The sequence below is a fragment of the Eurypyga helias genome, unplaced genomic scaffold (genome assembly GCF_000690775.1).
Source record: "Eurypyga helias isolate BGI_N326 unplaced genomic scaffold, ASM69077v1 scaffold26246, whole genome shotgun sequence".
In the NCBI taxonomy this organism is placed as follows: domain Eukaryota; kingdom Metazoa; phylum Chordata; class Aves; order Eurypygiformes; family Eurypygidae; genus Eurypyga; species Eurypyga helias.
In genome coordinates this window covers 36,153-51,040 of record NW_010256387.1, presented here as the reverse complement: position 1 = coordinate 51,040, position 14,888 = coordinate 36,153, and the positions used below count along the sequence as shown (strand labels likewise).

Sequence of the window (14,888 nt, the reverse complement as noted above, 5' to 3'; positions counted from 1 at the left end):
TCTCTCTAGGCCAATGGTTGTGGCTAGATAACGCTGCACTGGACTTTGTCAACTGGGAGGACAAAGAGTCTAGTATGGAGAATCACTGTGTTGAAATGATACCACCATCCGGTTACTGGGACAACGCTGATTGCTCTTCTGGAAGGGGATTTATCTGCAAAAAACCCAAAAGTAAGTCCTTAGCAAGTGACCCCTTAGTGATAGAGCAGATCTGTTTACTAGTAACTGTGATAGCCCTTTGCTACATGTCTAGAAGTAATTTCTGACAGTTTTGTTTGGCATATCCCACTTTTCTAAACATTTGTAGCTGCCTGGTTTTGCAGACTGCGAGCTTTTCACATCACTGCACTCACATGCTGTATGCACTGTAGGTTGAGAACGAGACTTTCAGAAAACTTTTGACTACCTAACACAGGCGTTGGCATGGCATCTGTCAAACACTTGTGCAAATGTGACTAAACAGCTAAGTATTGTAACAGCTGTTATACCCTTGCAAGGAGGAATTAATGTGAATAATCAAGATTGCTCTTCAAGCTTGTTATACTCAAAAACTGTATTACTGCCCATCATCAAGAACTGGCTTCATACAGGGCCTGATTCAACAACCTTTAAGTCAGCAATGCCTCAGGGTTACTAAAAGGACAGCTGTTTGTGGTGTAATAATAATGAGTACTTCCCTATTAAATGAAAACTTCAAGTCATTACAGAAGCTGTCTTATCAGCACTTGTAGAAAGTTTCACGCACTACTGTATACACCAGACTAATGTGTCAGAGGTAAAAAAAAAAACCCTCATGTAGTATTCTCAAGTGGAGATTAAAAAGATATAATGGTCTGAAAGAAAACACTATCATTCCATTCTCAAGTTAGGTGTTAAAATCAATCTTACCTCAGAAAAACAACTGAAAATTTGAGGTTTGCTTTTAGTCATTTTGCAAATGTAGTCTTAAATTTAAAAAACAAATTGAAATGTAACCAATAACAGTCACCTCCCATGCACTGTTAAATTCCATGCTTAAATCAGTACATGCCCATGGCTGTAAATCAGTCCTCATTAAAGTTTTACCAAGAACATCCAAATTATATTCCAACCCATATAGTACTAAAATAATAAAGAAGCACTAAAATCCATCCTATTCATCATAAGATGCTCTCATATGTATCTATTTCCTGCCTTAGGAGGAGATACTGTTTCCTTGTACCTATTCCTTTTACATTCTGCTCTGCTTTAATTCCATTGTACATTTTGTCTTTGTAACTTCTCCTCTGGTAGCAAGTCTGTTTTCAAACAGTAACGTAAAAGAGCCAAGAGGAGAAATACAAGAAGGAAGTCATTTAAGAATCCTAAACTTTATGGTAACAACAGTTTTCTGCTGGACACGCACAGCTTTCTAAAATGTGCTATATAAAATTAATCTCCAGAGTTGTACATCATGTTCTTAGTAAATTGAAATTAATATTTCGGGGGAAAAAAGAAAATGTATTTTTTGAATAAACATAGAAAAGTGTCAGCATTTGAATGTTGGTAGATATAAAAATAATATATTTTTTTAAATGAATGAATATTATAGCTTGGTAATGTAAAGTAGGAAGGTTAAACCTCAGCAACACAGTTTTTGCCTCACTTATGTTGCCTTTTATAACAGACAGGTATGCTGTTAATGCAATGGTAATACTGCAGGGTTTTTTGTTCCTGTATGATTTTAGAAAAACAGTCAGACATGAATTCTAATGAAGTGTCATTTTATTTCTTTCTGATATTCATTGAAGCTGAGCCAAGTGGGAGTCCTCTACAGAAAAAAGGTAAGAGATTTCATAAGAGAATTAACTAAAATCTAAATACAAGAAGAACTTTAAATGAGTTTTCCCAAATCACCCCCTTTTAAAGAACAAGTCCTACTGACAGTTACTGGGATGCAGTTATAAATCACTTAGGGTAATCCCACGGTGCCTTTTACGTGCACACCAGCACGCACATGTTCTTGGTTGACTGGACTGCTGCAGGGCTAACCCTAAGCTGACAAGCTTGGCAGTGAACCAACTTGTGACTAACTTTGAGAACAGGCACAGAGAGCTTTAACCAGGCTGTTAAAACCTATTTAGATGTATATGCAAATTTCTTCCATAGGTGCTATTGTACATAATGTAATAGAAAAATATTGTAAAACTGATTTTCCAAATATTTAGCATGCCATATCTATATCTAAAGCATGCATTTTCATTAAATTCTTACAAGCACTGCATGCACTGTGTATCACACTAATCCAGATCCACTAAAACCATGTCAGCTTTGGCAACAGAGACCTGGCTACTGATCTGCAACATTTCAGGGCTCAGATTTACACTGAACAGACTCCAAGTTTCAGGCAGGAGGGAACATCTTCATGTTTTTGATGTTATGTTTTGATGGAATAAAGAACTGCTAAGGTTTCTTATGGTTACATGCATTCATTTCAGGCAAGGAAAAAAAGGAAGAGACTCATCCAGCTGTCCATGACTCTGTTTGGCCACTCGTTTTCTTGGCTATTCTCACTCTTTTTGGAGTTGGCATTTCAGTCTATTTCTACAAGAAAAAAAGACAAAACCAACTATCAAGAGATTGTGGCAATGAAACACTTATAAAATAATGTGTCTAAAATAACAGAAGAATTGATGAAAATGGGTCCTGTGGCATATGCCAATACAGAGGAACAAATTACTTGCTGAAATATAAGGATGTTATATGTCTCTATTAAGGATAACTGTAATTTTAAATAAAATTCCTTTTATCTTTTTTGCACTAGCATTCTTTTGTATCACGCATATTTTACAAAATTGGGTTTAGATTTATCTTATAGTTTTGTAACAGTTGAGAAGTTCTCAAGGGTCTTAGCAAAAACACTAGTGTAAATAACTTGTCAGGAACAAATAATCATACTGAAAAAGGACTATAAAAGTCAACTAGTCAGACTGAATGTTCAATAAAGTGTGATTACTATTTAGAACTGTATTCCCATGACTTTGTGGACACCGCCAAGAAGTCAAAAAATGAAATCTGCCCAAGTCGGTTGCAATCTTCAACTCATTTTGCCCCACAAACTTCACTCCCTTGGACCAGCATTTTTATTGTTGCTTCTAGCTGTATGCTATTGCTATTGTTTCATAGACTTATCTCAGATAACGTTGGGATAGAAAACCTTGCCATTTTCATTTTCTGCTATGGAAAATACGGTTCGTACCAGCAAAGGCTATCAAGCTCAGGTGTGGGTTTTTGGTCTTTTTTTCAAACTGATAATATGATTAACTGTAGTATGTTCAGTAACATTAACAAAAAAGAATATTTTAATTCATGCTTTGAAATAAATAAAATTTTTATTAGTATAAGTGTCTGACTTCCCTGGGAATCAAGTGAGAAGAAGAGGAAAGTGAGGTGCTCCTGTCTGCACAACAACTCTTTTGTCAGTAACAAGGAGGGCTTCTCTCCCCACCACTCTGAATTCAGCTTGAATAAGCACTGACTTGCCATTTTTAAGTGCAAGAAAAAGGAACTGAAAGCTAAGGAAGGCAACAGATGAATCTGCAAGAAGACTAAGTTTATGATGTCAGAAAAACAGTGGAAAGCAGTACCAAATAGCATTTAAGTGAGCTGCAAATATAATCTAGACACTAAACACTTCATGGGGAAGAGTGCTTAGCAGATAACCCCAGCAAACCACCTGCCCTCCCCAGGTTGTGCAGCATCTACTGAGCAAGCTGAAAAGTTAAAAGAAATAATAATAAAAAGTAATGAAGTTTCTTTTCTAAGCACTGGACTTCTGTTTTCTTGGAGTAAATACAATTAAGGATTTGGCACATTGGTGAAAATAGGTTATTGCACAAGTGAAAAGCAGCGCGCAGAATACAGACCCCCAGAGGCTTGTAAGCCGCATCAAGGTGGTTGGTCATGTGAAAAGGGGCAGCTCTGAAGTGTTTGAATTCTTCTTTTAGTCTACTCCAGTGTCTGCACTATTCCCTCCCCCACCACCCCCAGTCACTCTGCAGCTTTGGTGATCTGAATCCCCACAAGCATCCATTTACATAAGAGGGGGACTAAAGCCCAGTTTGGCCTGGAGCATGGTTGGAGCCATTTTATTTTTTTTATTTCAGGTGTATCAAAAATATGGTTTCACTCAGTAAACTCTGTTTCTATTTCTCTCCCACCTCATTCTTGTCTGTGGCACCACTCAGCTTTGAGACTTTCGAGTATTCTTGCAAGCCTTGCTCGTGGTACGCTTTCCTGAATGTCACCTGCAAATTCAATAGTTATTATTAAATGATTTATTCAATTCCTAATTTTACTGAAAATGCTTTTCTTTCTTAGTACTTTCTAACAGTCAACAAGCTTAGCCAGTTCTTGCAATAGTTTTCCCTAACACCTTCTGAATAAAAGAAAAGATAGTTGCTCTTCATGTGACATCTTCTGTTCAGCTTCTGTATCTCACTACTGACTATTTTACTTCTTGGGTTTTTTCAATTTTTTTATCACAACTTCTTTTAATTTCACTGATGTAAAAAAACCAAAAGGAACAGTAGGACTTGTCTGCATGTGGATGTTTGCCAGCACAGCTTTGCAGCATAGTTGTACAAGGATTGCCATGCCAGTATAAGTCTTCAGACAACCACTTTTTTGCACAGATTAAAAGGAGATTTTCCAATTTAGTTTACATTTAGCTTTGTCCTGGAACACCCTCACTAGGAATTTCTCAGATAGATGAACACATCCTTTTGCTTGACAAAAGTATTGCACGCAAAAGTTTCCCTCCTGTTACAGGGAAGGTTACCACTACCCTGTAGCATTGAACATCACTTCTTTCAGATCTTCAACAAATAGTTATAAACAGCCCAGTCCCAAACTGTGATCAAAACAAGCAGTGTAACAGTGCAGAAAAAAACAATTTTAGTCCTCCACATGAGCAACAATTCATAATTCACCAAATACTGCCGATCCTGTAAAATGTGCCCTCTTTCTTCTAGGTATGTAGAGCTGTGACATTATAGTGATATACTGAACCACTGGGGTTTGTCTCCATTTATTTCTGAGATCTAAGGTTTAAAGCAGAGACTGCATTTTTAATCAATGATATTTCACTGCAGGCTTCTTCTCTTTGACTCTCAAGTTGCTTTTTTAGAGGTCTGTCCTATGTAGTACCTCAACAACTGACCCCAGTGTAATAGGAGCAAAGTCCCAGAAAAAGGCAAGTGTCACCCCTCTAGTTAGAAGGTTGGAGACTTCGGTACTGGAAGTGACTCTCACTTCAGAGAGAGCAGTATTTGCAATGTGCACTCTAGTTATTTCAAAATGCCACGTGACAGGATATTTCCTTATTTAGAGCACAGAGCTTTATCCATCAACCCTTTGACACAGAGAAGAACCTGTTACTATCCTCACTCAGAAGGATCTGCCAATCTTACAGTCCAACTTTTGGTAGAAGAATGAAAAGCAACCTACATTTGCAATGATTTTCTCCAGGTTCCTAGTTTTTCTTTCCCTGGTGCATGGCTCGTTACAGTCACTGGGTAAGTTCCTGGTGGGTTTTGTGTTACTCTAGATATGAAATGCTTTTCCTTGGGCGACTTTACAGTTTTAATGCATAGACTGATTATTTTGTATTTGTTATCAGATTTGATACATGATTTAAAGAGTGTGTTGGGTATTATCTTAGCAGTTCTTGATTTGCAGAATGAGAGGGGAGATGTAGGAATGTTGGGGAAAATGGAGGTTAACAACAGGATCTTTAAACTGTAATTTCTTTCTATGGAAATGTTAAATCAGATAGCAATGTATGGAAGGGCAATGAGAGATTAGGAAGCATGGAGCTCTACTTATTTACCCTCCCCATCACAGCCATGGAGCAGTGATCAGTCAAAGTGGTTTAGATCCATGTTTTCATGACAGCTGTGCAGCTTTCTGCTCCAAGACTGAGGTATGAGAAGGAAGAACTGGCTCCTCCCCTCCAGTCTGACCAAATCAGAAGAATAGTTCTAGTCTGAAGACGTATATCACTCATTAGATATGGCTATAGAGAGAAATGGTAAAGCAGTATTGTATGTAGAACTGAGCAGATGAATGTGCTTGCATGAATGTGAGACTGAGAGTGTGTATCAGAAATTTCCAGATAAAAGAATGGTCCCATAATACTGTGATAGTTTAAAAAAGACAAAGCATTGCTACCTGAAAGAAACTGAGCTGAGGGTGAATCTGCAAGATCTCTCCATGTGCAGAAACGTGCAATTGAAACCTAAGATTTTTACTGTGTAAATGTCCTCCTGACAACTTGATCTGTCTTGTCTCTGGCCAGCTATTCCTTAAACAATTAATGAAAAGATGGAGTGATAAAGTGAACTTACTGAGCCGTACAGAACACAACAATGCAGTGAACTCATCTGAGATCTACTTGTGATTTTTCTGACTTCTGGAACCACAACATATCATCACAGAATTTCCTACAAAGTATATATATCAAACTCTAAACACAGTATTTAAACCCCAAATTTAACTAAAAAACCCTCATTTTATTTAAAAACTCTAGCTACACAAGTGGGAAAAATAAAAATTAATTTAAAAAGATAGTGTGACCTCTCAATTTAGATAAACAGATATACTGATAGATAGATCCATTACTAGGAAGTCAGATATATGATTTGGTTATTATTTTCCTATGTCCTTTTAATCCTTTCTTCCCCCTAGATATGTTTACATTACAAGGAAACGCCAATGGACAGCCCTGTGTGTTCCCTTTCAAATATGAAGGCAAGCAGTACAGTGAGTGCACGGATGCTGGTAGATCAGATGGCTGGCTCTGGTGTGCAACAACTGCAGACTTCGATGCTGATAAACTGTATGGATTTTGCCCACTAATAAGTAAGTCTTGCATTTTATTTATTACCTTGCATTTTATTTATTATCAAATGCTGTTGAGAAAACAATCTATTGAACTACCAGGTTCCTTATCAGCAACCAGCTGATGACAAACCTTGTCAGAATAGCCAAATGAAAATCATCAGATAAACCTTAGCCCCAGTAGCCAAGCACTCCCTCTATAGAGAGTGGAGAGGAGGAGGTGCCTCCAGAGAGTGGTTCAGCCCAGCTAGGTCCTGACCCAACTGCTGGAGGTGGCTGTTTCTCTTTCTGGACCAGAGAGGTGAAGATGCCCTTTGATATCTCATTTTATGTGACTGAAGTGCATGACATGATCAGCATGAATTTAGGCCAATACCTTCCTTTCAAAAAAATTCCCACTACTCCTTTCTCCTCAGGCACGTCCTGTAGGTCAGTTCTCACTTAAACTGCTGTATACTGTTTTTTTCTCCTTAGCATCCATTTCCTATCTTGTTCTTTTCCCCTACAGCCAGCCTACTCAAAAATGATGCTGCTGTATATGTCCTCCTCTCCCATTTTTGTATTTTCTTCTGCACCAAACTTAAGTTTGGATCCTTCCACTTCAGGACACAAACTGTTTCACTTTTCTCATCAACTGCCTTCCCAATGACACACCAGTTTCACAAGGTTTTGTGAGTTGTTCTGCAAACAAAGACCACAGCTCATCTGAACACTGGTGCTACACAGGCTGATTAGATAGCTCCTTGGGCTGTCCAGGGCCAGATTCTGCCATTTTTGAAAAAGCTGCTTTTGATGGTGATCTAAGAGGGGGTTCCTGCCCCATGGGGATGAAGAGTCTCCAGGGTTATAGTTCAACCTACACCCTTAGTTTACTCCTCTGACTTCACCCTGTAATCTCTTTTTTCAATCAACAGATATGTCTGGTCTACCTAGTACTACATTTTGTGTAAAAGAAAATATTTGAAACCCATTCACTCCCTTCTAAAAACTTAGACATCTATAATAAAGTCTTTAGTTTAAAAAAAAAATACACTTTTTTTAAAATTAATGCCTAATCTGATTTCAATTTTTCATGGCTTACAGTTAATACTGTGCATTTTTAGGGATTTTGCATCATTACATAATTACTTTGCTTTTAGTTGGACCAGTGTCAACCCTCTAACAGCAGTGCTCCATGTCATTTCTTCTTCCAGATGACACAGGAAGATTTTGGACAGAAGATGTTTCAACTGGCATTCACTACCAGATAAACCCAGACTCAGCTCTAACATGGTACCAAGCAAGGAAAATCTGTCAGCAGCAAAATGCAGAACTCCTAAGCATCACAGAGATTCATGAGCAAGCATATGTAGGAGGTAAAATAATAGAGAGCAAGACCACAAAATATGCTGCTCCTGAACTTTAGACGAAGTTAGCTGCCTCTGTTTGGTGTGGTAGGAAATGGTCCCATCCCACCTTGGTTCTCCATGTCGGAGTAACCACATCTTCTGCAGCCTGTCCCACAGGGAGGGTTTCCTCTGCTTGCCTGCATGCTCATTTACTCATTCTTGGGCAATATTATGGTCTGGTCCTAATATGGGCACATTTGCATACATAAACTCCAAATAAGTCTTGTCGATTTCAGGTGCAAGTATCATGGGATCAGCTTAGTTACAAATGGTGTGAAGGAGGCTTTGAAAGCAGTCCCATTGAAAAAAATCTGGAAGCAACTGATTGGCACACTGGTTTTGTCTTTCTGATGTGTTTACTCCACAAAATCTGTTACAGAAACATTCTAGCACAATTCCCTAATGAAAATAAAGTATTTTCTACATCTCTTATGTTGTAATGAAACAAAGTAAAAGAAGTAAACTCTTATTTAAGTAGTGAAATAAGGTGTTCACTTGCCCTTATAACTACTGTGATCTCTATTAAATCAATATTTATTCATTTACTTATTTTACTTTTTTTAATCTGTGCACCTCAGTAATGTGGAAAATACAGGCTTTGGCTGTTTTAAACTAAGAAATATACATTTCTTACTTATGAATTTATTTCCTTTAGATGAACTTCCCAAGAATGAGACTAGGGAGACACAAATGATCTTTTCTTTCTGATTTAGAGCTAACTAAAAATTTCAGTTCTGCACTCTGGATTGGATTGAACTCTTTGAATTTCAACAGTGGATGGCAATGGGTTGGGGGCAGCCCTTTCAGATATTTAAACTGGGCTCCAGGTAAGAACTGTATCTATTTTGTAATCTTTGAATGGATTCTGATAAGACACCAACTAATAAAAACTTCAATAGCTACTATTGTTTCAGGAAAACCCACTCTGAATTACAATAGCTGAAGATCTAGATCTTTATTTTAAGAAGTACACTTCCAAATTACAAGTTCACTGTGGATATCAGCTATAGCAAGTTCTTTTATTTTCTTATATAAGCAAAGAGCTTGTTTATGAAAGCAGAGTGTCATTTGGAGTGATATGTAACCCCACAGACCAGAGATCATAATTTTTCTATCACATGTTGCCCAGGAGTATAAATATAAATCAAATCTTCTAAAAGTAGCAAAATATTTAGAAAATAATGGCACTACGTTGTCTGGAGAAATTCTAAATATTATTGAGAAGCTTATACAGCCAGCTCATAACTCCTCAGCAGCTTGTGCAAAATTGCACTGGGCCACCTCAAGGAAGGGAGGGAGGGGTGGGTTTGTGGGGCTCCTCACACATGGGGAAGAGTTCTGTTTGCTTGTTGGTTTTTTTGGTCCCATGTTTCCTTTGTGCCATAAGCATTTCAAGCTGTCTCTGGTTTTGGAAAAATTACAAGGTGGTAAAAAAATAATTAAATTCTCCTCTAAATTTTCAAAAATTCTATATCAGGCAATTCCTATTGCTGCTTACAGAGGATTTTATACACTGCAACAGAAAAGAGAAAAGCTATTTTATGGGAAAGTAGAATTGTGAAGTTACTGAGACATACTGGAGGGATGGTATAATTTAAAACTGAGTATTTTTAAATTTGGAAGTTTTTAACACACCATAATGGTTTAGATGCAGCTGTTTGGTCTGTGAGCATCAGATTATCACGAAAAGAACCAGAAGTTTCCCAGTAGTACCCTGACACAAAGTCAATGGAGGGTCATTACTTCACTCTCAAAGCATAAACTGAAAGCAGCATCCTATAAACTACAACACCAGTTTTCTTATGGGAGAGGACTTTTCATATTAAGCATTGAAGAAATCAGAATAAGCTGATGTTTCTACTGATACCATGATGTTTTTAAATTTTTTTTAATTTATTTTTGTTGTGAGTCTCTATTTTCTCTCCTACTCAAAGGAAGTCCTTTCCTGTTCCCTGGGAAAATCTGTGGAGTGATGAATCCCAGAAAGAATGGTAAATGGGAAAACCAAGCATGTAACCAGAGACTCGGCTACATTTGTAAAAAGAGAAACTTCAGTTCAAAGTCTGACATTATACCCAAAGGTAGGTAGGTCAGTCAAATAAAAAGGATGATTTTTCTTTGACTTGTAGAAACACCAATCTGTGAAGACCTTCAAATGATGAAAGGTATGAAACATGATTTTTCAACCAAGATATTCGGAATCTTTGAAAAACACACCTATGCATGCACACCGACTTTTAGATATCGCTTTTGTCCTCCCATTGTGTATTAGCCATTCATAGAAGAATATTGTTATTTTGTTCCATCACTCTATCATTCATTCTTGCAAGACAGATAAAAGCTGCTCTGTCATGGTAACCAGTGCCATCAATCAAATTTGCATAAATACAGAAGAAATTTTATGCTTCTAATTTGCTCTAAATGAGCAATTGTAGTTTCTCTTATATTAATGCAAAAAACCCTCCTCTGATGACAACACTACGCAATGCATTGGGTTCATAGAGGCACAGCAGGAGGGGCAGGAATATTTGAAAGAGGCTACATTTCATCCATGGGCCACCATGACCTGAGGCTTCAATGACAGAATGTGGCCGTGAACATACCACACACAGAGGGGATCTGCTGGAGGCTGTCATCTGGGAATGTTATAAAAGCTACTTTTAAAACAGTAGCTATATTAGACAAAGTAGAGAAATAATTTCAGAGAATCTTTATTCCTTTATTAACCTTAAAAAGAAATTCAGGACTCTATTTTTAAAGCAAACTTCAGGTAAACTTTGAAGATATTTAGAAAACTAAATAATAAAAAATCTACTGAGTTAGTGTGAGGAGAAAACTACGAACTCTGCACAGATTTGCCCCATTTACTGACCTGCAGTTACCAAAAAATTACTTCATACTTTTCCATATCTGAAAATTACGTGTCTTTCCAAGCAGACATTGAACAGGAGGCAGAGCCTAATGCCAGCCAGCACATGCAGCATGGCGGGGACGGCAACACACTGACCGAACTGCTCTGGAGGGCAGAGACGAGAGGCTGATGTCGGCTTTGGTCTCTTTTTTTCTCCCAGATCATTATTTCAAATTGCCTTTGTGACACAATGTGGGCATATTTCAATGATTCTCTGCTTAAAGAGACATAATTCTATTTGCATATTTAGCATACTGTGCCTTAATGATACTTATTTTTCATTTGAATGTATTCGCATTTCTAACTACGGCTTTATGTTTATTCATATAGTCCTACTTCTGTAAAGAATGCTCGAGAGATCTCATTCTAGTGTTCTTTATTTTCCCTTTATGAAATTGCTCTGAAAAACTGTGCTTTGATTTTAGAGGAATTGAAACCTATTAAGTGCCCAGATGGCTGGTGGCCATACGCAGGCCACTGCTACAGCATTCAGCGGGAACCCAAAATATGGAAGGATGCTCTGACTTCATGCAAGAGGCAAGATGCAGATTTGGCAAGTGTCCACAACGTTGCTGAATACAGCTTCCTAGTGTCACAGCTTGGTTACAGTGAGTATATATGTAGGCCTGTATTGTGTTTGCCTCATCTGTAACAAAAAAGCTGGCTTCATATTAAATATTAATGCTTTCTCTGAAATATCACAAGTGGAAGGCTGAATCTAACTTATGGTGCTCTTTTATGTTGTTGCTGTTGCATAAACATAGAAGTGTGTTTCTGTTTACCAAGAAACAATCTACATTGTAAAACATTATAAAGCTGGGGTGGGGGGGGGAGTTTTCCTAAGAAAGTCACACAAAGATCTCTAAAAATTTCACTTTGAGCAGCTTTATACTATGTTCAATGTTGTCAGAACTGAGCCCCAAGCCTGGAAGAAATTTAGCTTCTTGCTGAGATGAAAACCTTTTGCTGAGATGAAAAACTTTAGCTTTTGTCTTGCTATATCTCCTTCTAAGGAAATATTATTTTTCAACTTGTCATTTTCCTTGGACCTGTAGCCACCAGCCCTGATGCTTGTTGTTCACTCTATTGCATAGCAGACCATCAGCAAACCTAATCCTTTTCGTGTTTCAGAGCCAACAGAAGAGCTATGGCTGGGTCTGAATGATCTGAAGGCACACTTCTATTTCGAGTGGAGTGATGGGACTCCTGTGACATTCACCAAATGGCAGAGCAGGCATCCCACCTACACAAGTGGTCTGGAGGACTGCGTTGCTATGAAGGGGCAGGTATAACCACACAGTCATTCTGTAGTAATGCAAAGTGATAACTACATCAGTCTGAAATCATTTGCCTTTATATACTTATTCTGGAAACATTCTATATCTTAGCTTAAAATAGCTTTCCCCACAAATTTGGCATTGACCAGAAGAGAAGTTCAGAGGACAGGAGAGATCAGAAATGGAGAGGTAGCACACACTTTTTTTTTTTTTTCCCCTTCCCCAGTTCCTTTTTTCAAAAGAAATCAGTAATTTTCAATCTTCTCTTTGTTAGATACAATAGTTAGATTTACTGCAACCCACTCAGATATGCATTATTTCAGTTTCATTGATCTTTTTTCCAGAAGTGTAGTGAAATAATCCTGCTCTAAATGCAGATCCATTAGGCCCAGATAAGACGTATCTTTACAAACCCTCTCCTTAAGTAGATAGTTATGATACCAAGTAATGCTGACACTTCAAGATGTTGTTTAGTTTCTTATTTATTTCCTTCTTTCATCTTAAACCAATCCTGACAGATTTGTGCCTGCTTTTTTAAAATAAATGTCCAGCAATGATCCCATATCCTTCCTAAGTAACATATTTCAGTGGGCCTCATAGTGAAGAAAGAGGAAAACACTGGTTTTCTTATGTTTATTAATGTCCATTTTTTTACATTCGTTTCTTCTCCCTGCTATTCGAGGATGGATACTGGGCAACTAATGTCTGTGATAAGCAACTTAGTTACATCTGTAAAAAGAAGCCTTCATCACAATCTTCTGAAAAAGAGACAATTGAGGACCCAGGCTGCCAGAAAGTAAATGCTCTCTCATAAATTAATTATGTTGGGAAAAGTGAACAGGAATTAATTTACTGGTTCTTGCTTCCTTTAGAGTCTTTGTGTTTGTATCTTCTAGAAAATCTGCTCTTGGGCAAGCTTAGTCTTTTTTTACTAGCAATTGACTAATATATGTGCATTTTTCATTTTTGCTCTGAAAATACTCAAGCAAGTCAAGATTAGTTTACATGTGCATGAATACTGCCTTTCCCTCCATTCCTAGATGAGCCACCCTGTGACAAAATTACATACATATTTAAATAGTAATTTCACCTCTATTCTATTTATGTTCTTAGCCTAACAATACATGTAGAATTACCAAAAGCCACTTTGTCTCATCTCCTAGATTTGCTGTCTATTTAAAGTCTTTATAAAGTCCTTACTATATAAGAACAATAAAAGAAAGAAAATAATTTCTAAACAGAAAAGGATCAGCTTCTCTGTACCATGTTGCTACTGATGGACCCAGTTACTTGGCCTCTTGAGTGATATCAGCAGGTTATTTTTTTTTCCAAGCTAGTAATTTTTACAGAACTGACCCACTCAGAAAAATCACTATGTCTATACTTCTCAGCATACGTCTCTCTAAGAGCAGGAAGAAGCAGGGGTGATTTACTGTTATTCCTCCTTTCCACCCTCCCCACAAACAAGCACTGACTGGATTCTTAGCTCAGAAAGTCTCCTCACCCACCGCACTTAGGGGCGGCAGGGGCAGCTCCAGGGAGCTGTGCTTGTATGTCAACTCATTTTCACACTGCAATATTTTTGTATTTCCTTATATCAGATCCCACAGCTCTGGAAGGCTGGATCTGCAGCTACTCTGGAATGAATCACAGGCTGGTTATAGTGCAGTTTGCATAAACCCAGCCTCAGAGAGCACTGGAAACTGATAGCAAATAGCACAGTCACCATTTTCTCTGAAAAGCCACGTGCACATAAAAGAGATGAAAATTAAGATCTTAATGTCATCCTTTAAGCAATGAAAGCCTTCTGTAGGAGCAAACAGCATCAAAAAGCCAGCTTTTGTTTATTAACAGGTCAGCCCAGTCTCACCTTGTTTTTAAGCTTAGCTGCAAGAAATTTAACATTGAACATTTATACATAAAGAAGCAAAGCTAATTTCTATATTGAACGTCTCTTTTCAATTTCCCATTAAGAACCTTATGTTTGTCACAGGGTTGGAAAAGATATGGTTTTCACTGTTACTTGGTGGGCTCTGCACTTCTGACTTTCTCAGAAGCAAACAAGACCTGTGAACATAGCAAAGCTTATCTAGCTACCGTGGAAAGCAGGTAGGAAAATACCTTTTTTAATATTTCAAAATCAGCGCTCCTGATAGAGAAACTTGCAAAACGTTTCCATTTTTTTAACTCTTCAAAGTGTACTGTTAGCACCTTGCAAGCAATTGTGTAGTAGTGAGACAAATAAAACTATTCATGCAGGAAAAAAAAAAAGACTCAGTGTTTTAAGGCTTTCTACTTATTCTGTTGTAACAGTTTTCAAAATCTGGGCATTCTTGAGTTAAACAGTTTTCTCTTGTCTTTCAATTCTTCATTAAAGCACCTTCTATGTTATTTTTGGGGGTTTTTATCTGTTGGAAAGTAGTTGCTACAATATTCACCTATTTACTGATGGGT

General features: G+C 37.6%; 2 protein-coding genes across 2 annotated transcripts in view; both read left to right on the top strand.

Moving 5' to 3' along the window:
- LOC104511162 (macrophage mannose receptor 1-like) overlaps positions 1-2,626 on the top strand; it is a 35,214-nt gene extending 32,588 nt beyond the window's left edge. The window contains exons 28-30 of the mRNA XM_010153658.1: positions 10-171; positions 1,770-1,802; positions 2,457-2,626. Of these exons, the coding sequence (XP_010151960.1) occupies positions 10-171; positions 1,770-1,802; positions 2,457-2,626 (365 nt within the window). The remainder of the gene's footprint in view (positions 1-9; positions 172-1,769; positions 1,803-2,456) is intronic.
- Positions 2,627-5,473: 2,847 nt separating this feature from the next.
- The window catches only part of LOC104511161 (macrophage mannose receptor 1-like), a 31,661-nt gene continuing 22,246 nt past the window's right edge, over positions 5,474-14,888 (top strand). The window contains exons 1-8 of the mRNA XM_010153657.1: positions 5,474-5,534; positions 8,052-8,213; positions 8,960-9,073; positions 10,181-10,327; positions 11,583-11,765; positions 12,289-12,443; positions 13,117-13,230; positions 14,428-14,543. Of these exons, the coding sequence (XP_010151959.1) occupies positions 5,474-5,534; positions 8,052-8,213; positions 8,960-9,073; positions 10,181-10,327; positions 11,583-11,765; positions 12,289-12,443; positions 13,117-13,230; positions 14,428-14,543 (1,052 nt within the window). The remainder of the gene's footprint in view (positions 5,535-8,051; positions 8,214-8,959; positions 9,074-10,180; positions 10,328-11,582; positions 11,766-12,288; positions 12,444-13,116; positions 13,231-14,427; positions 14,544-14,888) is intronic.